The sequence below is a fragment of the Falco punctatus genome (assembly GCF_963210335.1).
Source record: "Falco punctatus genome assembly, contig: scaffold_91, whole genome shotgun sequence".
NCBI classification, from domain to species: Eukaryota; Metazoa; Chordata; class Aves; order Falconiformes; family Falconidae; genus Falco; species Falco punctatus.
This window is the reverse complement of record NW_027660237.1, coordinates 62,629-89,472: the sequence shown is the minus strand read 5'-3', so window position 1 is coordinate 89,472 and position 26,844 is coordinate 62,629. Positions and strand designations below refer to the sequence as shown.

General features: G+C 52.4%; 3 protein-coding genes across 3 annotated transcripts; all 3 read left to right on the top strand.

Moving 5' to 3' along the window:
* Positions 1–2,266: 2,266 nt before the first annotated feature.
* Positions 2,267–5,967, top strand: LOC308057433 (vigilin-like; the record flags this gene model as incomplete). Its single annotated transcript, XM_080411537.1, has 4 exons — positions 2,267–2,367; positions 3,286–3,440; positions 3,777–3,992; positions 5,644–5,967. The coding sequence occupies exons 1-4, from the start codon at positions 2,292–2,294 to the stop codon at positions 5,965–5,967; spliced, it is 771 nt and encodes a 256-aa protein (XP_080267663.1). The 5' UTR covers positions 2,267–2,291.
* Positions 5,968–5,982: 15 nt separating this feature from the next.
* On the top strand, positions 5,983–7,941 carry LOC308057432 (vigilin-like; the record flags this gene model as incomplete). Its single annotated transcript, XM_080411536.1, has 3 exons — positions 5,983–6,543; positions 7,389–7,595; positions 7,810–7,941. Exons 1-3 carry the CDS (start codon positions 6,415–6,417, stop codon positions 7,939–7,941), a joined length of 468 nt encoding a protein of 155 aa, XP_080267662.1. The 5' UTR covers positions 5,983–6,414.
* Positions 7,942–23,689: 15,748 nt separating this feature from the next.
* On the top strand, positions 23,690–26,547 carry LOC308057431 (uncharacterized protein; the record flags this gene model as incomplete). Its single annotated transcript, XM_080411535.1, has 3 exons — positions 23,690–23,794; positions 23,853–24,829; positions 25,072–26,547. 2 exons carry the CDS (start codon positions 23,690–23,692, stop codon positions 24,798–24,800), a joined length of 1,053 nt encoding a protein of 350 aa, XP_080267661.1. The 3' UTR covers positions 24,801–24,829; positions 25,072–26,547.
* Positions 26,548–26,844: the final 297 nt, after the last annotated feature.

The following is a 26,844-nucleotide window of genomic DNA, read 5'->3' as shown; positions in this document are numbered from 1 at the left end:
AACCTCCTCCAGGGGAGCAGTGCTGCACGTTCCCAAGGTGGCTTCTTTTGGAATGTGAATGATTCCATGTATGAGTGGTCAATTTTCTTTTTCTCAGAGCAGAAAGCAGGGAGCAGAACTTTTGTGCTGTTCCTTACATGGCTGCAAGGGGAGGGTGAGAAACAGCAAGAGAACTCCTTCCTTGCACCTTCTCCAGGGGAGCAGTGTTGCATTTTTACTTTCCAAGGTGACTTCTTGGGTCTGTGTATTATTGCAAATGTGCCGTGTAAATTTTTCTCACCCCAGAGAGCAGGGAGCAGAATGTTTGTGCTGTGCCTCACACGTCTGCCAGGGCAGGGTGAGAAGCAGCAAGAGAATTCCTTCCTGGCACCTTCTCCAGGGGAGCCATGCTGCGCTTTCCCAAAATGTGTTTTTTTGGCTCTGCATGAGTGCAAAAGCTTTTGGTCAATTTTTCACCACAGAAAGCAGGGAGCAGAACTTTTATGATGTGCATCATATGTCTGCCAGGGCAGGTTGAGAAGCAGCAAGAGATTTCCTTCCTTGCACCTTCTCCAGGGGAGCCATGCTGCCCTTTCCCAAAATGTATTTTTTTGGCTCTGCATGAGTGCAAAAGCTTTTGGTCAATTTTTCACCACAGAAAGCAGGGAGCAGAACTTTTATGATGTGCGTCATATGTCTGCCAGGGCAGGTTGAGAAGCAGCAAGAGGATTCCTTTCTGGCACCTTCTCCAGGGGAATTTCCCAGTTCCCGAGAGACTGCTGGTGCCGGCTGCAAGGGCGCTCCCAGACAAAGGGTGGTCCTGTGTGATGCTGGGGTTGGAATGGGTGATGTCTCCTTTCCTTAGTCTCGTTAAGGCTTTGCAGTGACAATTTGGTGCTTCGCTCCTATTGCTCTTTTATCATATCGCTCACAGTAACTGCCACTGGTTCCTTTTATCATATTGCATGCTATTTTCTTTTATTGCAATATAAGAAACTGCATTTGATATATTCTGTTATTTGATATACTTGATAGATTTGGTTATATTTGATCTGGAGTTCAGCTTTGCTGTGTATCCAGTCAGCCAGCAAAACAACATTCGGCATAGTCGGCAGCGTACGAAGTAAAAATCTCTCTATTTAGGAAAAAAAAAATGTTCCTCGACTTGCTATTGTCAGGTGGGAACCATTGCCTTATGGTGTTTGGGCCAGAGTGGTCTGGTGGTGCTGGGCAGTTGGGCCATGCCAGGGACAGAGGGGCGGGGGCAGGGGAGGGGGCGGGGGGAAAGGGTTTAGGGATGGACGGGTGGGAATTGATGAAGATTTTAGGGATGGACCGGGGTGTGGGGGTGTTTGTGGGTATGGGGGGGGTGGTGGGGGTGTGTGTGTGCCCCACCCCGCAGCTCCCCTCGACTGCTTCCTCCTCACCAGCACCTGCTCAGCACCCCAGAGGGGCTTCCCGGAGAGTTCCCGGAGAGCAGGGGAAGGGGCTGTCCTGCACCGCCCCTCCAGACGGGCGCTGCGCAGGCAGACCCCCGAGCCCCGCCAAGGGAGGGCAGCGCCGCTGGCCGCCCCCCTCCCGCCGCGTCTCCTCACCTGCGCCCCGCGCCTCGCGCAGCCAGCGACCCCGACCGCCGCTGCCACGCGCGCACAGCTGGCGGGAAGAGGGGCCCCTCGGCCTCGTGCCCAGCACAGGCTTCGCTGCAGGCCTACGAGAGGTAAAGCCGGTCCCGGGGCACCATCCTGGTGAAGAAGAGAGAAGTGCGTGACCTGCCAACACAGGGGTGGCCCCGCCCCCATGCGCCCTTTGGTCGGTTGCTATGGGAACGAGTCGGGCTGTTCCCCTGGCAACCGGCTGACAAAGGGCACACAGGGGAGGGACCACCCGTATGTTGGGAGGTCACACACATCTCTTCTTGACCACGATGGCGGCAGGCCCCTCGGCCTCGTGCCCAGCACAGGCTTAGCTGCGGGCCTACTAGAGGTAAAGCCAGCTTGGGGTGTCCCCCTTTCCAAGAGGCTTCTTAGGTTGCACATCCTCTGCCTTCCTAACGAGGAGCTCTGGTTTTGATGCCCACTGTGCTGTCAGGAAAAATCCCCCCTGAGTTTCTGTGTGGTTCAGCAAGAGAACAGGGCAGCAGACTGGCCCTGTAGGCGCTTCTCAAGAGGCCGGCTGGAAAAGTGCTCAGGAAACACGTCATTTGCCTTCCTGGAGGGACTTGTGTGCATCTTGAGTGGTGCTGGTAACAGTGTTGCCTCCTCTGTCTCTTCCAGTGGCATACCCGGATTGTGTGTGTGCGTGGGAAGTCGACGATGAGCTCGGTGGCAGTTTTGAGCCAGGAGAGCTTTGCCAAACACCGCAGTGGCTTGACGCAGCAGCAGGTGAAAGGTGAGAAGACACAGCTGAGTTCCTGTGATGTGCCTCTAAATAGAGACTGCGCAGGCAAGGTTCCTTGCTGTTAGCCAAGCTCGCTCCATGCCTCCGGCTCCCGCTAAGTGTCCAGGCACGGCGTTCGCCATTCCTAGGCTGGCGGCCTGCCAGACTCTGGCTTTCCACCAACAGGAGCACATCGGTGGTGCTGCACAGTGCAGGGCCAGGCGGAGGCAAGCCTCAGATCTTCACAGAGCTCTGGCTAGCAACGCTGTCAGCCGTGGGGCAGGGCATGTGCAAGCAGGGGTCATTGGGCTGCAAGAGAGCCTCGTGGGATCAGTGTGCTGGATTGTCACTTCCTCCTCTGCTCAGCCAGGTGCTGGGGAAAGTCGGTATAACCGTATTGGCTGACTCACTGATGGGTCTCGGCACCCATTCTCCAGCTGCGAGCTGGCCCGCTTGGCACAGCCCAGTGCCCAGCTGAGTCGAACATAAGCTACAGGCTTTCCCTGGACTCTGCCCCAACTAGAGTGCTTCTGCTTCTCTCTGCCTTCTTCCTGGGCATGTGTCTGTCCTGTCCCCTTCTGACCTACAGCCTTGCTGTGTCCCTTTGATTTCTTTCTCCTTGGCCTGTTGTCCCCTGATGAAGCTCCTCTCAACAAAGCTGGCGATAATGTGCTGTGTTTGCTGCCACCATTCACTTGCACGGTTGCTTCCTGCATCCGTAGCGGCACCTACTGCAGTCTGTGCTGTGCTGAGCTCAGCTGAGCTCCAGACTCGGCTGCTCTCCACAAGCATAACTGTAGCAGGGTGAATAGTAGTGCACAAGTCCTTTGTTGTCCCTCTTTGATGATGCCTCAATAGAGTTGCACTGCCTATGAATGGGGGCGTTTCTGTGGGGAGAGCATCTCATTGGCCTTGTTTGCTTCACCCCAGTAACAGCTTTAAACTCGGAAGAAGAGAAGGATCCTCCCACCTACGAGGAAGCCTTCCCTGCGCTCCCTGAGAAAGCACCATGTTTGGAAGCTGCCCGGGAACCTGCTGGGCCCTGGAGCAAAATCCGGCCAATAAAGGCTTCTGTCATCACTCAGGTTGGTGGGAGTGGGTGTCTTATCTCCCTCCTTTTCATCCCTCCAAAAAGTAGGTGAAGCGAAGCTTTCCCTGGAGTATGAAATCCCTTAGTGTGCCAGAGTAACTGCCTCTTTGCTGTCCTTTGCCCTGGGGCACAAGGAAGACTGCGGCTGAATGCTAGGACAGCTCTGGAGGGGGAGGGATGTGTTGAAAACTGCCCAGACAAAGCTCTGCATCCCTGTTGCACAGTCAGCTGGAACAGGCCTGAAGGGAGGATTGCAGAGGGAGGCACTGACAATCAAAAGCACACTGACACCTTGCTGTGCCCTGCTTGTGTCTGTCCCGTGGCTGAGCAGGTGTTCCATGTGCCACTGGAGGAGAGGAAATACAAGGACATGGATCGGTTGGGAGAAAGCAAGCAGGCCAAGATCTGCCTTGACATCATGCAGAAGACGGGAGCTCACCTGGAGCTGTCTCTCGCAAAGGACCAGGGCCTTTCGATCGTGGTCTCTGGCAAGCCGGAAGCAGTCACGAAGGCTCGGAAGCAGATTGTCGCTCGACTGCAGACTCAGGTGAGGGCATCTAACTGTTTCTGCCTTCAGCTTTGCTCTTCCCCAAGACTCGCAAATGCTTTGAGACCCTTGGGCCCGTGTGCTTGTAAGCCAAAGAGGTGTGTTGTTACATGACTAATTCAGCTTTGCCATACGTTTTCAAAGCACCCAATTGGCAATTTGGAATGGGAATGAGGCTTAAAATAGGGTTCCAAGGTAATTACAGGCCGTGGTGTTGCATGAAGCGTGGAGTCTGCGATCTCTGGAACATTTGAGTTGCAACCAGTGACTTTGTGCTGAGGTGCTGGTGCTGGAGGGGGTGCAGGAGCCTCACACACAAAGCTAGTAGTGTGTGAGAACGGGACTGTGCTTTTCCTGAAGCCCTTCAGAGGAGAACGTGGAAGGCTGGGAGAAAGAAAAGTAGAGAAAAGGAAGTCCTGCCAAAAGCCAAAAGCTTCGAGTCAGGGTTCTGCCTTGTGTAGCTCAAGGCACACTGGTAAGGAGCCACAACCCTGTTGTTTCGGTTGCTTCAGTCCTCTCGGTTTTGATCTCTTACCTTAAGGTTCTTGAGCTCATAGTCAAGGTGGTAGCTCTTGTTAGGATGTATCGCAGCCAGGTGTTGCAGTGTGTTTTAAAGTACAATGCCAAAGGTAGGTAATGCGATGTTAATACCATGTCTGCTTAGTGCTGTTCAGCCCCTGTGTCATACCCTGCCAGAGGAAAGAGAAAGGAACAAAACCCTACATCCACAATGTGCATCTGAAAAATCAGTTCAGGTCGTGCCGCCACAGATCCATGAGCCACTGTTCTCAAATATACCTCCTACTGCCCTGGCCCCAGGTCGGGAAGGTGTGTCTCTATTCCAGCTTCTCTTAGGCTTGGCTGGCTTCAGGACAGGAACACAGAGCTGAAAAGTCACACCGAGTGATCTTTTCTTCATCTTTCATTTTTCCATTATAGCTTGAATGTTCATTGTCTGATTGCTGTTAGTGGTTACCTAATCACAGGGACCAGGAGCACGATAGCAGTCATCAGCTACCAGACCTGTACAAACTCAGTGAGAAGGGAAGAAGTCAGGAAGCCCTCGTATAGACCAGCCCTTTAATGGTAGATTGAGAAGGACCCCTTTTGCATGTGGGGCCTTCTAGAAGCAGTCCCAGGAGCAGCACGTGCTACACTTGAAGACATCTTAGCACTTAAGTAGCGGTGAGCATCTGCTAGCTGCCTGCCTCCTGCAGTAGGTTTCTGGTGTTGAATTTCTCTTTCCTAGGAGTCATACTGTATGTCTTGTTCTCTGTAGCCTTGGCAGCAGGTGTCAGAGTTCAGATAAACTCCAGCTGTGCGCTGTCATCACAGTTGTTGTCTGGTGTCTTACACTAGAGGAGAGGCACCTCCTCGTCTGTGTCGGAAGGCCTTTGCTAATTCAGGGTACCGCTCCTGTGCAAACAGAAGGGTTTTGAGGGAAAGGTGGGGTCTATACTCCTGGCACGGAGGCGCTGTAGATCAACTGGTACAGTGTCAGCCCTCAGACAGAGTGCGCTGGGAAGGCGTTGTGTTTGCTCTGAGGAGCAGTACCACTGAGCAGCGTCTACCTTGCTTTCCCTGGCTCTGTTCCTGTGGATCTGCCAGTGCAGGCAAGGCTTTTCACAGATGCTTGGTTCTTCTGCTGCAGGCTTCGGCAACAGTTGCCATCCCCAAGGAGCACCACCGTTTTGTCATTGGAAAGAAGGGTGCGAAGCTGCAGGACCTGAAGCTCAAAACTGCAACCAAAATGCAGGTCCCCCGCCCAGATGACCCCAGCAACCAGATCAAGATCAGCGGCACTAAAGAAGGGATTGAGAAGGCCCGGCACGAGATCCTGCTTATCTCCGCTGAGCAGGTACCTCAGTACTGTGATCTCTCTCATGGCATTGGCTGCTCAGCCATTTTGCTTCCCCGTGGTGTAGTCGGAGTTTGCAGCCACCGTGGCTACAGTCAGTGGCTAACGTTAGCCTGAACGGAGACATATGCTGTGCCACTCGCTGGCTGTGTGAGCACCGCTGCCAGGTCCTGAAACTTCTTGTGCTGCGTTTTGTCCATCTCTGAAGCCAAAACAAGCATTTGATAGTTGAAGCGATGCGTCTTAGGTGCCAGCTGAGATAAGGCAGGAGATCACAGGGGTGAATATCGTAAACAAGGAGCAGCAGCAGCAACCGTATTTGTAGATTGAAAGAGGTGGAGATCTACAAGCCCGCCAACTGAGAAGGTTGCTTGGGCCAGAGTGTCAGGCAGGACACCCCTGGGAACTTAGCTGTGCCTGGCAGAGACTGTAATATAGAGGGCAGTTCCCACCAAGGTCTGTTGTGGGCTCTTCCAGGGTAAGCGTGCCGTGGAGCGGCTGGACGTGGAGAAAGTGTACCACCCTTTCATTGCTGGCCCTTACAACAAGCTGGTGAGGGAGCTCATGCAGGACACAGGGACGCGCATCAACATTCCTCCACCCAGTGTCAACAAGACCGAGATAGTCTTCACCGGAGAAAAGGAGCGACTAGCCCAGGCTGTGGCTCGAGTTAAGAAGATCTATGAGGAGAAGGTACGCATGGTCCATAAAGCTTCCCACCTTCCCCTGGCACCTGCTCCTAGGCACTCTTCCCTTCTTGTTCTACTTTTGTGCATCCCTCCGTTGCATCTGGCTCAGCAGCCCTTGCAGTACATGACCCCGAATCCTACCGTTTCCTCACTCGGCAGAGTGGGAGCTGGGCTGATACTATCCGGGAGGTGACAGATTTCTCGCTTTTCTGTACCGTGGGAATTAGCAGGCCACCAAGAGCTCCCCTGGCTCTTGTTCACACCGGGGCTACTAAGGAAGGAAAGAAGTGTGAAGTCTGCAGTGGTGGCCAGCTGACAGTATCAAAGTTGCTACCTAAGTAGAAGTTGCTGAAGAGCGAATGTCACTCCAGTTTATTTCCCACAGCCAACGCTGCTGTGAATATCCTTGTTGTGGGTTGCTGGGCTGTTTTTCCTCGTGGTTAGGTCTGTATTTGTACCGGTCTGGATTTCAACAATCGGCTTATAGCCTGCACAGTGTTGCATCACAGCACTGCCTGGGAGACGGCTGGGAGTTGAACCCTGTTGTCCAACGGGGGGACGGGGACGACGACAACGACATGCCTGTGTGTGTGTGTGGTCTCTTCCATGCCGTGTCCCAGGGAGCTTGACACAGCATGCTAGTTTTGTACTTCCCCTGTGAATTTTTGAGCACAAGGCTTTCTGTAGGCAGGGGCCCAAGGGGTGCTAGGGTACTGCCGAGCCACTGTGCTCAGCTTGGCTTTGCTCTTTGCTGGGTGCAGAGTCTGACTGCATCTTGTGCCTCTTCCTGTCGCTCTTGTCCTTCCCCGCCCCCTTGTGATTGACACCTCAGTGTCTCTGCCCCTACAGAAAAAGAAGACTACTACTATTGCAGTGGAGGTGAAGAAGTCCCAGCACAAGTATGTCATCGGCCCCAAGGGGAATTCCCTGCAGGAGATCTTGGAGAAGACTGGAGTCTCTGTTGAGATCCCACCCATTGACAGTAGCTCGGAGACGCTGATACTGCGAGGCGAGCCTGAAAAACTGGGGCAAGCATTGACTGAAGTCTTTGCAAAGGTACTTACAAGATGGGCTAGGCCTCCTTTGAAGGTCCCATGAAGATACATTTGTGAGCACTGACGGCTGTAGCGGGGGTGCTCTCTCTTGGGCCATTAGAGGTGCAGCTTAGAAGTCAATACCGGAGGTGCAGCATGGGAATTGGAACTGAATTGTTGGGAAGGCCTCTTCCAGTTTGTCCATCAAACAGCTTCTCTGTTTTTCTGTCTCTCAGGCCAACAGTTTTACCGTCTCCTCGGTCTCTGCCCCCTCTTGGCTTCATCGTTTCATTATTGGAAAGAAAGGACAGAACCTGGCCAAAATAACTCAGCAGATGCCAAAGGTATGGATGAGCTGGTTAGCTTAGCACCCCCGGCGTAGAAAAAGGTTTAGTCCAGATCACTCGTCACGGGAGAGAGAGGTGTATTCTAGCGTGGGTAAACCCAGGGGGAAATGACACAGATCTTTGCTGTTCAAGGGAACCCTCTCTTTTACTGCTGCAAACACTGCTCATCCTATGTTATTGTCATGGGTTGAGCCCTTCCAAGGAAGCTTTATGTGGTGCTGTTTTGAGAACTGATGTAGCAGGATACCTGGAAATGCTGAGTGCGGCAAGGCTTCTCCCTGGTGAGTTAGACGGTATCTAGATAAAGGCTAGATGAGTAAACTTCTCCAAAGCCCTTGCAGAAACCGGGACAGCACCAGAGCCTTGGGCTCTAGGCACTGCCATATGGCTGACATCGTTAAGTTACTGACTTGGGAAATTGTGGGGATTTTGTTTGGGCTTTTTGGGAAGAGGCGCATCTCTTAGTGGCAGGGATCGATGGTGTAGGCCTGACCAAGAGCATTGGCCTGGCTTGGATCTTGGCAAATTCTTAAGAGATTCATTGTCTTTCACCTCAAGGTTCGCATCAAATTCACTGGAGGAGAGGATAACATCACTTTGGAAGGGCCTACAGAAGATGTGCATGTGGCTCAGGAACAGATTGAAGCCATGGTCAAGGAACTGATGAGCTGGAGTTACTAGTTCCAGTAAGAAACTGGGGCAAGAAGGGGCAACAGAGCAGAGGGGCCCCTGCTTAGGGCCCTGCTTAGGGCCAGAAAAAATTAGAACTTGGTTTTTGGCAATTGTTCATTGAAACACGTACTTTGTGTGCTAACGCAAACTGTCAGCATTCCTAGAGTTGTATGTAACATGCCGCCTGTGTGGCTGAGGGCTGCCCGGCAAGTGTGATGTGTGTGAGAGACACAGTTCAACTGTGAAGTGAGTGGGGGGTCCCGATCTGCGTTTCCGTGTTCCCCGCGAGGGGGCCGGCCAGAGACGGACGAAGCGATTGAAAAGTCGACGTATGAAGTGGTGGAATGCACTATTAGATATTAGAATGGGGAACTGTGGACCAAACACTAGAACGAATGTCATTTGGGAAAAGCACGAACGCGGGGCCCCAGGTCAGTAAAGGGGAGTCAGAGGCCTTGGGAATACAGCCTATTAAACCCTGTTCCACAGGCAGTAACGTAACATTTGAGAACCGAACGGCAAGTCAGGAAGATCCTTTCTTGCTGTGGCAGGCTGCTTGTGTAAGGCTTTTATTGTCTGCTCAGGATGCTGGAGTAAATGAAGAGAACCAGTCCTTTGGGCGGGAGTGCTGAGGCAAGGCACTTTGTAAAGCGTTCCCCAAAGCAAGGGCAACCAAGTCACGCCTCGTCCTGGCTTTGTGGCTTTAGCAGTGCTTCCTGGCTCTTATTGTTGCAGGTGCTGTTTTCCTGCCTGAAGCCCTGGGGCTCCTGGGTAGCCGCCACCCCCGCAGCCCGCAGCTGCTGTCCTCAATAAAATGATCTTTCCTCTCTTCTGACTACGTCTGCCATGTGATAATTGGGGACTGGGCAGATATTGTTTGGTGGTGCGTCCTAGGGGAGGACTTTGGGATCATCCCTTGGCCCAGACTCCTTGCCAGTGGGCATCACGGCTGAGCTTTATGACTCACAGCACAGTCACACAGGGAGGTGGGGGCCGGATGGCACCTCTGGAGGTGTCACTGTCCCCTCAGCTCCTGCTCGGATTCTGGCTAAGACACAGCCTGTGCTCAGGCTCGATGGATGCTCCACTGGGGAGCAGCGCCATTAGCTCAGAGCCGGGACAACACGCAGGCAGACACGGTGCCGCCGCTGACCATCACCTGCAGCTCGCTGTCCCCTGCGGCCGTCATCCCTGCACACTGACTGATGGGCAGTTTCTCCAGATGCCCACGCTCAGGGCAACGGTATAAAGCAAACTGCCACGCTGGCCACTACAAATACGTCGGCTCGCCCAAAAAGCTTTTCCAGCAGCTCCAACAGCAGCCGGACTGCTGAGGCTTTTGTGCGTCCCAGTGTGATACGGGAGACGCCCGCACCCTGATGGAGGACGAAGGATGAGCACTCTCACCATCAACCAGCTAACTGTTGCTCATAGGCTGCTGTGGTTCAAGCGGGGCCGCCAGCTGTGCAACACACAGCTGCTCGCTCCCTCCCTCCCTCCCTCCCCAGGGGGATGGCAGGGAGAACTGGGAGGCTCAAAGGGAGAAAACTCGTAGGCTGAGGCCAAGGCTTTGATGTGTGCAGGGGAACGTGCTGGTGCAGTTTGTGATTGAAAACTGCGGGGACATCTTTGGGGAGGAGGTGGCCGGCCCCTCCCCTCCATCAGCTGAGGAGGTGCCAGCACCTGTGGACAGGTGCACAGGTATGAGGAGGGGCTGAGGGTTTTCAAAATCTGGGGCTTCTGGTCCAATTCCTTATTGTGCTGCTGGTGGATTTTGGTTTAGGTGTTGTCCACTTCCACGAGGTCACTTTGCTGCACGTGCTTTTGTGTTCCATGGGTGCGTTTGGAAGATCAAAGGAGCCGTGCAGGTGAAGCAAACGCAGAGCCCCAGGCAAAAGACTTCTTGCACACAGCACCCTCTCTGTTCATCCTCTACAAAGAAGCAGGGGCAGCTATGGTGGTGAAATCAGAAATAGTAGAGGGATGTCAGGCCAAGAAACACTGACACGTTTCTCATGTATGACAGTAGTTTCTGATAGGGCCAAGCAGCTGCTGTGCCTCCTCCTGCCATTAGATCTCTTGTCTGTTTGACTTTTCCCACCCTCTAATGATAGAGAAGAAAAACCAGAAAGGTTGTTTCTCAGATGCATTGGGAATGTGCTTAATCAATCTAAATACCTACAAGAAGTCAAATACAAAATCGCAGATTTAAAAATAAAAGGCTCACGCCCCAGAATGGGATAATGCTGCCCAAGGGATAACGGCAGAACCGTGTCCCAGGAAGGCAGAAGCAAGCCCAGCAGAACGAAGCTGGCAAGGGTCTGTCCTACCCTCCAAGGCCCCTCCAGTTTGTGGTGCCCCAGCCCGCAAGAAGGGGCAGCCCATCATCCCAATTCATCAGAGCTCCTGAAGCCTATCTTGCGACCGTGCAAAATATGGATAATGCAAAGCAACCAAAGGGATCTCATTTGAGGAGCTAAGGTAGCAATTTGGAAAACGGTAGCTTACTACTCCAGGTGTCTTGCCACCTTTCAACTTCAACCTTTCCGGTTCAGGCACTTGTACCTTTGCCTCCAACCACCCCCGAGAGCACAGCAGACTCCTCGGTAGACCCGGAACAGCTGATGAGCCTTTCAGAGGAAAGAAGGTAAAATGAGCTCCCTTTGTTTAAAATGAGAACTGATTCCAGTTGATCGTGGTTTTACCTCTCTAATAAACACTGTGGAATGTCAAGGTTTGCAGGGTCTTTCGTTTCAGGAAAATGAAAAGCAAAGAAACAGAAAGGGAAAACAGGTCTCTGGAGAAGAGGCTGAAAGCACACCAGAAGAGAAAAGGAGAGAAGAAAAGCTTTTCGAGATCAACCCCTGAAAAAATTCAGGAAGGTCAAGAAGCCCAGGTGTATCCAGACACTGCTGTCCATCTCTCAAAACTCTGAACACTGCACTAAGTGCATGAACTATTTTTAGCGTGCACAAAGATGGCCCCGGATAGGAAGCAGACACCTGCCTTTTGGAAAAAAATGCGTGTCAGCAGGAAACTGCCGTTCCCAATGTTGCAGGTTTGGTTTTGCACTTACTGAAGTACTGTTTGCTCAAGGGTAAGCAGACACCTCGCCACAAGAGCCTCGATCCTTAGCTATTTACCTAGCTACCGAAATAAAGAGGCAAAGTAAGTCCCGCTGTTCTGTCCATGTTAGCAATCCTCACGCTGCCCTGTATCATCTGGATCCCAAATATGCAGCAACGTTGTTCCAGGTCACTACATACGCTTTAGATGCTGGCCCTTTTTCAAAAGGCCGCGGTTCACCTGAGGTAATTTGGGGGCGGGTGGTGGTGTTTGTGGTGGTGGTGTGTGTATTGGGATGGACACTTTTTAGTTTCTTACTTCTTCTTCCCTTACCAGTAAACAGAGGTCTATTTCTCAAGATCTTGAGAAATGTCCTGAAAAAAAGTTTTCATGACTTTTTTGTATATAGATGAATACTCTTTTAATGTACACTATTTCACTATTGCTAGAAGTACTATATTCCACTTCACATGGCTTGCTTCAGTGACAGCCTTGTACCGTAAATTCATATCGTGTACCCCCTTTTTCTTGGGGTCCACAAGTTGCGATGCCTGCAGTTTGTAGTCCCTGCATGCACAGGCTATCTGCCCTGGCTGAAACCTGACAGGATAACAAACGGTGATTGCTTCAGGCAGCTTCCCTATGCAGATGTCCCCGGAACCCCTTTGGAAGAGTAACCCGGAGAGGGTGCTTCAGGGAAACCACAGGCACTTCCAAAGCACGGAACTAATGAGCAGGACATGCACGGGAGAGTCTGTGTTTAGTAGCCACCTTATAGCTTGAAGTGAGCGATTCTTATTTGCTTTCCAAATCCATTTTCCTCCTGCCTAACCCAACTGGAAGAGTGAGTTCCACCGCATTTTGTTGTGATGTACTGAATGTATTCTTTTTTAAAAGCAGGTGCCACCTTCTTGGCTTTGCGTCACGCTTTGTGCTGTCCCCTTTTTCTACGTACAAGAAACCCCGCTGAAGACAGAGCGTTGATGGTTCTATTCAGCTGCAGGGGAACTGCCATGGCGGCTGTAAGAGAGGGGCAGGGCCGGGCGCAGGCCGGGGGGTTTATCCGTTCTGAGCCCCTCGACCCCTGCTGTGCATATCTGACAGCCCTGCCTCGCTCACAGCCGCTGTCCCAGAGGGAACAAAGCCCAGGAGAGAAAGTTCTCTGTCGGCTCAGGGGAAGCACCATGCAGGGGTGCAGCACCCTCGTGTTGCAGCCAAAGTGATAAACGGGCCTTGCTTAGCGCAGCTCTCCGTGCAAAAACCTCCGTGGCTGCAAGGATCTCAAGCCTCGACTCTGAGCGCTCGATGGAGCTCCCTCCCAGCCAGCCGAGATTCCCGACCGTCCTGACGTGGCGCTTTCCCTCCCAGCAGCGCCCATGCCCATTGAGTGCCTTTCGCTTGCAGCCGGCTCTAATGCCGGCATCAACCCTGCACTCCAGTTTTTTGCCTCTCTGAGTGTTGCTCACTAGGATAGCCCCGAGAGTGACACCCCCTCACCCCCACCCCCCCACCCCCAACCCCCCTGCCGGCTGCCCCCATTGTGTCCATAGGGATAGCGGTTTGCCTGCGGGCATGGTGGGATGGTGTTTCTTCCAGGAACCACATGGATGGCAGGGTGAGCCCTGGGGGGGCTTGCGCCGCCCGGGCTCACAGCTGGGGAGGCGGATTCCCCGCTCGCAGGGGCTGGGGGCGAGGGGAAGTGTTTTAGGGACGGACCGTGGGGGCCGGAGGGAGGGGTTTGAGGGACGGACGCCGAGGAAGGCCTCCTGCCTGCAGAGATGGCTCAGGCCCAGGGCAGGGCTCTTCTCTGGATGCCACGGGGTCGATTGCAGAGGAGCAGGCTGCCCCATGCAGGGAGCAGGTGCGTGCCGGGGCTGCCAGGGGCCCTGCCTGCCTGTTCCCAGCCCAGCCCCAGCTGGGGCCAGCCCTGCGCTGCAGCCCTGGGGCCGAGGCGCACGGAGCCGGGCATTGCTGAGGGTGCTGCACCCTGACGGGCCCCGCCGCCAGCTGCCGGCTGCCCTGGGCTGCCCCTCGCTCTCCCCAGCTCTGCCTGCTGCCAGCGCCGGGGGCACCGCCACGGGGCTTGCCCCCTGCCCACAGCTGCCCTGACCCACATCTGCAGCTGTACGTGGTGCCCACATCGCACAGCTGGGGCGGGGGTGGCAGGTCTCTCTGGTGGCAGCCTGGGGCTGGGGGCAAAGCCAAGCCCATCCCTCGCTTGTGATCTTTGTCCCCAGGGAGAGCCAGTGCAGACGTGTGCTGCGCTGGGGAGTGTCCCGCAGGGAGGTGACGGCCGACTGCAGAGCAGCACTGAGACAGGCGCGACAGCAACGGCAGCCGGTGGCCACAGAGCAGCCCAGGGGAGCTGGTTCCCTCGACGGGCCCCAAAGCAGCCTTCCTCAGCCCCTGCTTTTGGTGACGTGTGGAGCAGCGCAGGGATGTCTCTCAGGATTACAAGGTTATGGTATGCCACTGGTTAAGCGAGTAAAGTGTTAAAGCGTGTTATTGTTATGGACAGAATGTGGGTTTGCTGACCTGGGTTCCTGGGGTAATGGTAGTGTGATCTTGTGTTCTGTTTCTCATGTATGACAGTAGTTTCTGATAGGGCCAAGCAGCTGCTGTGCCTCCTCCTGCCATTAGATCTCTTGTCTGTTTGACTTTTCCCACCCTCTAATGATAGAGAAGAAAAACCAGAAAGGTTGTTTCTCAGATGCATTGGGAATGTGCTTAATCAATCTAAATACCTACAAGAAGTCAAATACAAAATCGCAGATTTAAAAATAAAAGGCTCACACCCCAGAATGGGATAATGCTGCCCAAGGGATAACGGCAGAACCGTGTCCCAGGAAGGCAGAAGAAAGCCCAGCAGAACGAAGCTGGCAAGGGTCTGTCCTACCCTCCAAGGCCCCTCCAGTTTGTGGTGCCCCAGCCCGCAAGAAGGGGCAGCCCATCATCCCAATTCATCAGAGCTCCTGAAGCCTATCTTGCGACCGTGCAAAATATGGATAATGCAAAGCAACCAAAGGGATCTTATTTGAGGAGCTAAGGTAGCAATTTGGAAAACGGTAGCTTACTACTCCAGGTGTCTTGCCACCTTTCAACTTCAACCTTTCCGGTTCAGGCACTTGTACCTTTGCCTCCAACCACCCCCGAGAGCACAGCCGACTCCTCGGTAGACCCGGAACAGCTGATGAGCCTTTCAGAGGAAAGAAGGTAAAATGAGCTCCCTTTGTTTAAAATGAGAACTGATTCCAGTTGATCGTGGTTTTACCTCTCTAATAACACTGTGGAATGTCAAGGTTTGCAGGGTCTTTCGTTTCAGGAAAATGAAAAGCAAAGAAACAGAAAGGGAAAACAGGTCTCTGGAGAAGAGGCTGAAAGCACACCAGAAGAGAAAAGGAGAGAAGAAAAGCTTTTTGAGATCAAGCGCTGAAAAAATTCAGGAAGGTCAAGAAGCCCAGGTGTATCCAGACACTGCTGTCCATCTCTCAAAACTCTGAACACTGCACTAAGTGCATGAACTATTTTTAGCGTGCACAAAGATGGCCCCGGATAGGAAGCAGACACCTGCCTTTTGGAAAAAAATGCGTGTCAGCAGGAAACTGCCGTTCCCAATGTTGCAGGTTTGGTTTTGCACTTACTGAAGTACTGTTTGCTCAAGGGTAAGCAGACACCTCGCCACAAGAGCCTCGATCCTTAGCTATTTACCTAGCTACCGAAATAAAGAGGCAAAGTAAGTCCCGCTGTTCTGTCCATGTTAGCAATCCTCACGCTGCCCTGTATCATCTGGATCCCAAATATGCAGCAACGTTGTTCCAGGTCACTACATACGCTTTAGATGCTGGCCCTTTTTCAAAAGGCCGCGGTTCACCTGAGGTAATTTGGGGGCGGGTGGTGGTGTTTGTGGTGGTGGTGTGTGTATTGGGATGGACACTTTTTAGTTTCTTACTTCTTCTTCCCTTACCAGTAAACAGAGGTCTATTTCTCAAGATCTTGAGAAATGTCCTGAAAAAAAGTTTTCATGACTTTTTTGTATATAGATGAATACTCTTTTAATGTACACTATTTCACTATTGCTAGAAGTACTATATTCCACTTCACATGGCTTGCTTCAGTGACAGCCTTGTACCGTAAATTCATATCGTGTACCCCCTTTTTCTTGGGGTCCACAAGTTGCGATGCCTGCAGTTTGTAGTCCCTGCATGCACAGGCTATCTGCCCTGGCTGAAACCTGACAGGATAACAAACGGTGATTGCTTCAGGCAGCTTCCCTATGCAGATGTCCCCGGAACCCCTTTGGAAGAGTAACCCGGAGAGGGTGCTTCAGGGAAACCACAGGCACTTCCAAAGCACGGAACTAATGAGCAGGACATGCACGGGAGAGTCTGTGTTTAGTAGCCACCTTATAGCTTGAAGTGAGCGATTCTTATTTGCTTTCCAAATCCATTTTCCTCCTGCCTAACCCAACTGGAAGAGTGAGTTCCACCGCATTTTGTTGTGATGTACTGAATGTATTCTTTTTTAAAAGCAGGTGCCACCTTCTTGGCTTTGCGTCACGCTTTGTGCTGTCCCCTTTTTCTACGTACAAGAAACCCCGCTGAAGACAGAGCGTTGATGGTTCTATTCAGCTGCAGGGGAACTGCCATGGCGGCTGTAAGAGAGGGGCAGGGCCGGGCGCAGGCCGGGGGGTTTATCCGTTCTGAGCCCCTCGACCCCAGCTGTGCATATCTGACAGCCCTGCCTCGCTCACAGCCGCTGTCCCAGAGGGAACAAAGCCCAGGAGAGAAAGTTCTCTGTCGGCTCAGGGGAAGCACCATGCAGGGGTGCAGCACCCTCGTGTTGCAGCCAAAGTGATAAACGGGCCTTGCTTAGCGCAGCTCTCCGTGCAAAAACCTCCGTGGCTGCAAGGATCTCAAGCCTCGACTCTGAGCGCTCGATGGAGCTCCCTCCCAGCCAGCCGAGATTCCCGACCGTCCTGACGTGGCGCTTTCCCTCCCAGCAGCGCCCATGCCCATTGAGTGCCTTTCGCTTGCAGCCGGCTCTAATGCCGGCATCAACCCTGCACTCCAGTTTTTGGCCTCTCTGAGTGTTGCTCACTAGGATAGCCCCGAGAGTGACACCCCCTCACCCCCACCCCCCCACCCCCAACCCCCCTGCCGGCTGCCCCCATTGTGTCCATAGGGATAGCGGTTTGCCTGCGGGCATGGTGGGATGGTGTTTCTTCCAGGAACCACATCTGGGGGGGCTTGCGCCGCCCGGGCTCACAGCTGGGGAGGCGGATTCCCCGCTCGCAGGGGCTGGGGGCGAGGGGAAGTGTTTTAGGGTCGGACCGTGGGGGCCGGAGGGAGGGGTTTGAGGGACGGACGCCGAGGAAGGCCTCCTGCCTGCAGCGATGGCTCAGGCCCAGGGCAGGGCTCTTCTCTGGATGCCACGGGGTCGGTTGCAAAGGACCAGGCTGCCCCATGCAGGGAGCAGGTGCGTGCCGGGGCTGCCAGGGGCCCTGCCTGCCTGTTCCCAGCCCAGCCCCAGCTGGGGCCAGCCCTGCGCTGCAGCCCTGGGGCCGAGGCGCACGGAGCCGGGCATTGCTGAGGGTGCTGCACCCTGACGGGCCCCGCCGCCAGCTGCCGGCTGCCCTGGGCTGCCCCTCGCTCTCCCCAGCTCTGCCTGCTGCCAGCGCCGGGGGCACCGCCACGGGGCTTGCCCCCTGCCCACAGCTGCCCTGACCCACATCTGCAGCTGTACGTGGTGCCCACATCGCACAGCTGGGGCGGGGGTGGCAGGTCTCTCTGATGGCAGCCTGGGACTGGGGGCAAAGCCAAGCCCATCCCTCGCTTGTGATCTTTGTCCCCAGGGAGAGCCAGTGCAGACGTGTGCTGCGCTGGGGAGTGTCCCGCGGGGAGGTGACGGCCGACTGCAGAGCAGCACTGAGACCCGCGCGACAGCAACGGCAGCCGGTGGCCACAGAGCAGCCCAGGGGAGCTGGTTCCCTCGACGGGCCCCAAAGCAGCCTTCCTCAGCCCCTGCTTTTGGTGACGTGTGGAGCAGCGCAGGGATGTCTCTCAGGCTTCCAGGCCTGAGGAGGCTTTCCTCCCCAGGGGCACTGTTAGAAATCCTGCTCCCAGGATTAAAGCACCCCTCCCCACCATGGATCCGAGGCTGTGTATCCAGCCCCCTGGAGCTGAGTACAGGTGCCCTGAGTGGTCTCTCAGGGAGGATGGGGCCACCTGCCTGGTGGCTCTGACACAGAAATGATGAGCTGAAGCCCTCTGATGGTGGCTGGCCGGCTCAAAGCCTCCGAGTGCCTCAGCCTCTGTCCCCAGGAGCGTTTATCCCAGGCCCTGTTTCAGGGTGTGAAGATGGGTGCCGGTGATGTCCTGGTGCCTCCGTCTGGCTCCCACTTCAAGGTTGTGATGCCTGAGGTCAGGGTCCACCTGAAGGCCCTGACAGAGATCTCCAGGGACTTTGTGTTCCATCTTGTGTTGCCTCAGGGCTACAACGTGCTGTGGTTTGGGGGCAACAAGGTTATGGTATGCCAGAGGTTAAGCGAGTAAAGCGTTAAAGCGTGTTATTGTTATGGACAGAATCTGGGTTTGTTGGCTCTGAGTTCCTGGGGTTATGGTAGTGTGATCTTATTACGTGTTCTGTGTGTGGTTTTGGTTTGGGTTTTTTTGTTGGTTTTTTTTTTTTTTTTTCGTGTAGTGTGCCTTTTTTCATCTTTTTGGCCTTTGCAGGGTTTGGATGGGTGCCTTTGGTTTTAGGATTTTGGGGTTTTAGTGTTTTTAGGGTTTAGGATTTTTAGGGTTTAGGGTATTTAGGCTTAAGGATGTTTAGGGTTTTTAGGGTTTAGGTTATTTAGGAGTTAGGGTTTTTAGTTTTAAGTGTGATAAGGGGTTAGGATTTAGGTTGTTTAGGGTTTAGGGGGTTTAGGTTTAAGGGTGTTATGTGTTTTTAGGGTTTAGGCTGTTTAGAGTTTTTAAGGGGTTTAGGGTGTTAAGTCTTTTTAGCATTTATGTTGTTTAGGAGTTTTATGGTTTAGGGTTTTGGGGCTTAAGGGTGCTTAGGGGTTTTAGGGTTTACGGTTTTTAGGGGTTTTAGGCTTAAAAAGGTTTAGGCGTTTTAGGGTTTAAGTTGTTTAGGTTTTAGGGTTTTTAAGTTTAACTGTGTTTAGGGTTTTTAAGGTTAAGGGTCTCTAAAATTTAGGGGGTTTATGGCTATAGGGGTTTTTTGGGGGGTTTAGGGTTTTAGGGATGTTTAGGGGTTTTAGGTTTACAGATGTTTAGCGTTTTAGGATTTAGGTTTTTTTAGGGGTTTTAGGTTTAAGGGTGTTTAGTGGTTTTGGGGTTTAGGGTTTTAGGTTATTTAGGGTTTTTAGGTTTAAGTGGGTTTACGGTTGTTAGGTTTAAGGGGGTGTTCAGGGTTAAGGGGTTTTAGGTTTAAGGGTGTTTAATGTCTAAAGGTTTCGTTTTTTTAGGGTTTAGTTTGTTTAAGTTTTAGATTTCTTAGGTTTAAGGGTTTTAAGGGTTTTTAGAGTTTAGCTTGTTTAGGGCTTTAGGATGTTAAGTGTTTTCAGAGTTTAGGTTGTTTAGGGTTTTGATTTAGGGGGTTTAGGGTTTTGGCGTTTTAGGGATTGTAGTGTTTACTTTGTTTAGGTTTTAGGGTTTTTAGGCTTAAGGGTGTTTAGGGTTTAGGTGTTTTAGGGTTTACGTTGTTTAAGATTTTGGGGTTTTAGGTTTAACGATGTTAAGGTTTTTTAGGGTTTAGGTTGTTTAGGGGTTTTAAGGTTTAAGTTGTTTAGGATTTAGAGTTTAGGTTTAAGGGTGTTAAGGGTATTTAGGGTTTAGGTTTTGGGATTTTTTTAGGGTTAAAGGAGGTTTAGGGGTATTAGGGTTTAAGTTGTTTAGGGTTTTAGTGTTTAGGTTGTTTATTGTTTAGTGTTTTTAGGGTTTCGGTTGTTCGATGTTTTTAGTGTTTAGGTTGTTTAGATTTCAGGATTTTTAGGTTTAAGGATGTTTAGGGGTTTTAGGGTTGAGGGGTTTTATGCTTTTTAGGGTTTAGGTTTTTTAGAGTTTCTAGTTTTAAGGGTCTTAAAAATTTAGGGGGTTTAGGGTTTGTGTTTTTTAGGGGGTTTAGGGTTTTTAGGGGTAAGGTTTTTTAGGGTTAAGGGTGTATCGGGTGGTTAGGGGTTTTAGGCTTAAGGAATTTAGGGTTTAGGGGGGGTTAGGTTTAAAGCTGTTCTGTTTTTTTTAGGGTTTATGTTGTTTAGGGCTTTGGGGTTTAGATTGTTTCAGATTTGGGGGTTTTAGGTTTAAGGGTGTTAAGGGTTTTAAAATTGTTTAGGGTTTAGTGGGTTTAGGTCTAAGGGGTTTTAGGGTTTAGGGCTTTTAGGGTTTAGGTTGTTTAGCTTTTAGGGGTTTTAGGTTCAGCGGTGTTAAGGGTTATTGGGATTTAGATAGTTTAAGGCTTTTATGTTTTAGGTTTTTTAGGGGTTTGGAGTTTTAGGGTTTAGTTTATTGGATTTTTAGGCTTAAGGGTGTTTATGGTTTAGGCCTTTATGGTTTTTAGGATTTAGGTTGTATTGGATTTAAGGATTTTAGTTTTAAGAGTGTTAAGAATTTTTATAATTTAGGTTTAAGGGTGTTTAGGTTTTAAGGGTTTTTAGGGTTTAGGTTGTTGAGGGTTAGCGCCAAGCGACTGTCGTTACAGAAGACAAAGGGAGAAGGAGAAAGAAGTGTCTGAACTGTCACATTCTTTGGACACCGCCAAGAGCGAGAGTCCCAGTCTCCCTGTAGAGGATGAGGCTGGGTTAATTAGCATTGATAACATACAGCTGTGGGCTGGCTGGGGGGTGGGTGGGTTGTCTGTTGTAGACAAGGTGCAGGTGTGGCTGGTTCTGTTAAGAGGTTGGGCAGCCAATGAAGAGAGAGGAGGAAGAAGCAGAGAGAAGAGAGTGAGCGAGTGAGCCCTGGGTGAGGAGAGACCAGGAGGAGGTAGCAGAGGGACTGGCATGAAGCGTATGTTGGTATGTGGTGGTAAAAGACCTTGTTGTAGCTTCTAGTTTGGAAAGTGCTGTGACATCTTCTCTCTTGTGCGTCCCAGGCTCTACCTGCCCCTCCTCTGGCCCCGTCTCTTACCTGTACTGCTGTGACTGTTTTGGTGTTGCAGGTTGACTCGAGCCAGACCAAAACTGCTCTTATGTCTCCCCTTCCTCTGCCAGACAGGGGAGAGAAAATACAATGAAAAGTTGGCGAGTCATAGTTGAGGATGGGGAGATCGCTCGGCACTTCTCGTCACGGGTGAAACAGACTGAACTTGGGGAAATGGGTTCAGTCCATTAGCAGGCAAATCAGAGCAGGAGAATGAGAAGTAAAACCAAATCTTCAAAACACCTTTACCCTCAGCTTTCACTTCCATCAGGCTTCGCTTTACTCCCAATTTCCTTGTCTCCCCTCCCCGCTGGGGAATGGCAGTTACAGTCAGTTGATGGATGTCCCATTGATTCTTCTTCTTCCCCTTCCTCGGGGGGAGGTCTTCTCATGCTCTTTCCTGGTTCCAGTGTGGGTCTTTCCCTGGGATGCAGTCCTTTAGGAACAGAGTGCTCTGGCGTGGGACCCCTGCGGGTCCCTGACTGGGATGAAAAACACTTTCATTATGGATACTTCCTCCCTCAGAAAGACAACCATGTGAGCAGAATGTACTACCTGGGACAAATGTCCTTTCCTGAACAGTGGCATGAAGTGGACAGACTGTATTTTTAACTGTCTGCAGGGTGCTGAAGAATGGCCTCATGAGGAAGGCAATCTGAGTCCATGGGCTTCAGTGGGCATGGGCTCACACACTGAGAGACATAACCTTGTGCCATGTATTCCTTTGACCAGGTAAAATCCATGGACCATTCCTGAACCGATCCCTTTCTTAATAAACCTCAAACTTGTAAAATAATGACAGTTTTAATAGGCCCCAGGACAAAAGTCAAAGCCATGGTCTTAATTGGTCACTTCACTGAAGAGAGAGACTGTGTTTGTAAGCTCAGTCTGCTTATAGTCACCGGATTTCTCTTCTGCTTTCTTCTCTGAGGCTGGGGTTCTGCTAGAGCTATTTTAGACCAGGTCCATGTGATGCAATGCAGACTCTGATCAAGACCATTCCATGCTCCATGTCTAGAGGTGGTAGCTCCCTTCTTCCCTCCAAACAGTGAGTTTGAAACTTCCTATTGTATCACATAAAGGTATTTTTGTTGACAGCCCAAAATATTATTGGTTTATGATCTTCTCCAAATAGAAGAATCCATTACATGTGCCATTTCACCTGTAGCTGTGACTACTTTCATTGCCCTCTCAGTCTTCTGTGCGAGTACAAGCAGGTGGCCATCCAGTGGGTTAGCACATGGGCGGACGAGAGAGGCTGAAATCTTTGAAGTGGCTTGTTAGAAGCAGGCAAGGCAAGCAAAAGAATTTACAAGTGCTCATGGTGCTGCAGCCAAAGATATATGTCAAAAAATGTCTGGAGACAGGCTGCAGGGCAAGCATGGGACTGCCTTTTCCCATCATACCCAGAGAAGTTACCATAATTTGGGGTTCTGCTCTTCTGGGCTGGTGGGATGAAGGTTGGGTATAACCTTGAGAGCTTCCGTGCTAAGGAACTCAGAGGAAGAGTCAGGCACAGAATCTAAAAGAAGTGCAGTCACGGGCATGTCCTTTATGGAAGTGCTCTGAAGACGTCCTCAGACTACAGCACACACAACAATTTGGGAAGCATATGGGAGATGACTCAGAAGGATGCAAATAATAATGTCATTTACCATAAGGAAAGGTGCAATTTCCACATTTCTTTCTCTTCTTTGTTCTTTATAGCATTGTACACTATTGCCCGCAGCCTGGGACAAAGGGACCTCTGCATGAACCACGACCTCTCTACCATGCCGGGGTCCCACAGGAAATCGGAATCAAGACGCAGCTGTGGACAAGTGGAACCCAGAAACACACATGCTATCTGTATTCTGTCTTCACCCCACACAGTCAAGAAGAAGGTGCCCACAGTGGGGACTGCTCGTGGTCGGCCACCTCACAAAGGGATCGGTGACACGGTTGCCCAGCCCCAGGCATAAAAAGGGCTCTGCTGGCTCAGACTGCCAGACAAGGCAGGTGAGCGACAGCTGCGAGGAGCAGGCACCGAGGGGAGGGCAAGGGGGCTGGGGCTGCCCACAGGAATGGAGTATGACTTCTCTTTTGTTGTTTCTCCTGGGAATTACAGCCAGACTCTTGGAAAAGGACGCAACAAGAGCACGGCTCCTGTCCTTTCTCAGCTCATCACTTGGCGTGAGAGTTCTCAGCATTCTACAGGACACATAAGACGGTCCTGGCTTCTACCCCATCCTGGTTTTTCTGGGAGCCTCCCAACACCATAGGCAAAGGTAGCTTCACAACCCTCTCCCCTGGGTAGCCCAGGGCTGGCCACCAGCCCCGGGGATGTCCCGTCCCGTCCATGCCACAGCAGGCAGAACAGCAGCAGTGGTCCGTGTCATGGTGGCTAAGGGACAGCCTTGGTCCAGGGCAGGTGTTGCCTGGCTGTCTGGGATTCATATGATAGACAGCCTTGGCACAAGGCTGGCCCTGTTCCAGGCAGGGAAGCTGGGGCTGCTCATGGTGATAGAGAGTGGCTGCTGAGGTCCTTGCTTCTCCTGTCCTTGACAGCCACACCTTGGATGAGAGCACTACCACACAATGGCACATTCCTGTGGTCTCCCACCACAGGGAGAGAGCTCTCAACACTGCAAAGGACAGATAAGACAGCCCTGCCCCTCTACGCCATCCCGGACTTGCAGGGAGCCCCCCCAAAACATGGGCAAAGGGGGCTCCACAAAATTCTCCCCTAGGAAGCTGAGGGCTGGGACACAAACAAGGCCCTGGCCCAGCACTGGTCATGTCAGGGCGATGTCACAGGGGGCCAACTGCTTATGCTGGTCAACCTTGCAAAGGGGATGGTGATACGGTTGGCCCCAGATGGCTATAAACAGGGCCGCACAAGACCAGAAATGGCAGAGGAGCAGATGGGCAAGAAAACGCTGAGAGGCTCCGCAACACCAACCGTATCAATAGCCAGTCGTGACCACAGAGACAGCCACAAGATGCCCACAGAGGTGGGCATTGTAACTGTTGTGCCACCCCCCTTATCTCTACTCCATCCAGGTACCATAGGAAGATCAAAGGTGCCCACAGCCATGGATAACGGGAGCATCAGAAGACCCACCTTACCTGCACCCCGTCATCATCCAGCAGGCAACAAGAAGGTGCCCACAGCCATGGGCAAAAGGAGGGATACAGCACCCACCCTGCCCTTATGCCACCCAGCTCCCACAGGCAGCTCAAAGGTGCCCGCAGCCAGGGACAACAGGAGAACCACAAAACCTGCTGTATCTGTACCGCGTCATCCTACAGACAGCAAGAAGGTGCCCGCGGCCATGGGCAAAGGCAGAGCCGCACCACCTGCACGATCCACAACCCACCCTGCTCCCACGGGCAGCTCAAAGGTGCCCGCAGCCAGGGACAAAGGGACCTCTGCAGCAACCGCCACCTCTCTACCATGCCGGGGTCCCACAGGAAATCATAAGCAACACGCAGCCGTGGACAAGGCGACCTCGACAACACGCACTGTACCTGTTCCCTGTCTTCATCCCACAGTCAACAAGAAGGTGCCCACAGCCATGGGCAAAAGGAGGGATACAGCACCCACCCTGCCCTTATGCCACCCAGCTCCCACGGGCAGCTCAAAGGTGCCCACACACACGGACAACGGGAGAACCACAAAACCTGCTGTATCTGTACCCCGTCATCCTACAGACAGCAAGAAGGTGCCCGCGGCCATGGGCAAAGGCAGAGCCGCACCACCTGCACGATCCACAACCCACCCTGCTCCCACGGGCAGCTCAAAGGTGCCCGCAGCCAGGGACAAAGGGACCTCTGCAGCAACCGCCACCTCTCTACCATGCCGGGGTCCCACAGGAAATCATAAGCAACACGCAGCCGTGGACAAGTGGATCCCTGCAACACGCACGGTATCTCTATTCTGTCTTCATCCCACTGTCAACAAGAAGGTGCCCACAGCCATGGGCAAAAGGAGGGCTACAGCACCCACCCTGGCCGTAAGGCATCCAGCTCCCACGGGCAGCTCAAAGGTGCCTGCAGCCAGGGACAAAGGGACGTCTGCAGCAACGACCACCTCTCTACCATGCCGGGGTCCCACAGGAAATCATAAGCAACACGCAGCCGTGGACAAGGCGACCTCGACAACACGCACTGTACCTGTTCCCTGTCTTCAACCCACAGTCAACAAGAAGGTGCCCACAGCCATGGGCAAAAGGAGGGCTACAGCACCCACCCTGCCTTATGCCACCCAGCTCCCACGGGCAGCTCAAAGGTGCCCACACACACGGACAACGGGAGCACCACAAAGCCTGCTGTATCTGTACCCCGTCATCCTACAGACAGCAAGAAGGTGCCCGCGGCCATGGGCAAAGGCAGAGCTCCAGCACCCACTCTATCCTCACCACGTACAGCTCCCACAGGCAGCTCAAAGGTGCCCGCAGCCGTGGACAGAGGGAGAGCTGCAAACCCCAGTGTTCCTCTACTCCATCCAGCTCCCACAGGCAGCTCGAATGTGACTGCAGACACAGACAATGGGACCACCAAAACACACATGGTATTTGTACCCCGTTGTCATCCAACAGCCAACAGGAAGGTGGCCACAGCCGTGGGCAAAGAGGGCGCCGCACCACCTACCCGATCTACACCCCACCCAGTTCCCACAGGCAGCTCAAAGGTGCCTGCAGGATTGGGCAAGGGAGCTTTGCAGCAACCACCACCTCTCTACCATGCCGTGGTCCCACAAGCAGCTGGAAGGAACACAATACCACGGACAAGGGGACCTCTGCAACAGCCACTGTAGCTGTACCCTGTCATCATCCAACAGACAGCAAGAAGTACACACAAGAGCATCTGGAGTTCTAGATGAAATTAAATCATTCTTCTCTTATTCCTTCCAAGTATTTTCGGATCCTTGGATGACAGCGCTACCACACAGTGGCACATTCCTGTGGTCTCCCACCACAGGGAGAGAGCTCTCAACACTGCAAAGGACAGATAAGACAGCCCTGCCCCTCTACGCCATCCCAGACTTGCAGGGAGCCCCCCCAAAACATGGGCAAAGGGGGCTCCACAAAATTCTCCCCTTCTCTTATTCCTTCCAAGTACTTTCAGATCCTTCTCTTTACACTGAACAGAGGCATTCGTTCTCAGTGCTCAGCAGTACCTCATGCACAAGCTGGCCTTATTCCAACTTTGATACTTTCTTAAGATAATTGGACAGTAAAGTACAAAGTTTTGCTCCTTAGAGGCAGGTGCCAAGAAACACCATTATCTTCATGGAATCCTGACAGAATTCTGTTACAGATACCGCTTAAATATTTTTCCTGAAAACCAAGGGTGCCTGAGAAGACAGTCCAGGCTGTGGGACCTATGGCAGTTTGGAAGGACAGCAACACAGAGAGAATTATTTGTCCATTTCTGTACCTCACAAGCACTAGGAACTAATGAATTCCCTATTTAGGGAATTAAGTTGTAAATGAAGGATTAGACTGAAATAATTCAGGACATTTCCTTCAAAGACCAAAGTATTCCTTTAATAAATCGCTACTGGTTTAGATTACCCAACACAAATACATCTGGAGCTAGGTTCATTTTCCTCCAGTCCTGTCACAGGCACATGTCGTTTGTCCTAAGAGAGGTCTCAGGACTAGTTTTTGAAAGGGAATCAGACAGCTGAGGTTATCTTTGTCCCAAAGAGTCACTCCCTAAGGGAACACACTGGAGAGACACCACAGTGGAACGACCTACTGCTGGCATCCCTGTCTGGCTTCCTCCCCCAGAGGGTTTTGGAGCTTTTTGCCACCGGGCACACCACCATCTTCTTCCTCTTCTTGGGTGGCATGCTGCCCCGTGGGGACGTCTCTGGCATCCTGAGGGTGTCAGCCAATGTGGGGCACTTGGCCTGTTTGCCAGCAGCCTTGCCTGATCTGGGCACCACCCGGCAGGAGGAGATGCCCGGTGGTGGTGGCAAGAGGGTCAAAATGACCCAGGGCTGCCTCCGCAGCACCTCCTCCACCAGTTGGGCCATGCAGGGTGGATGATGCTG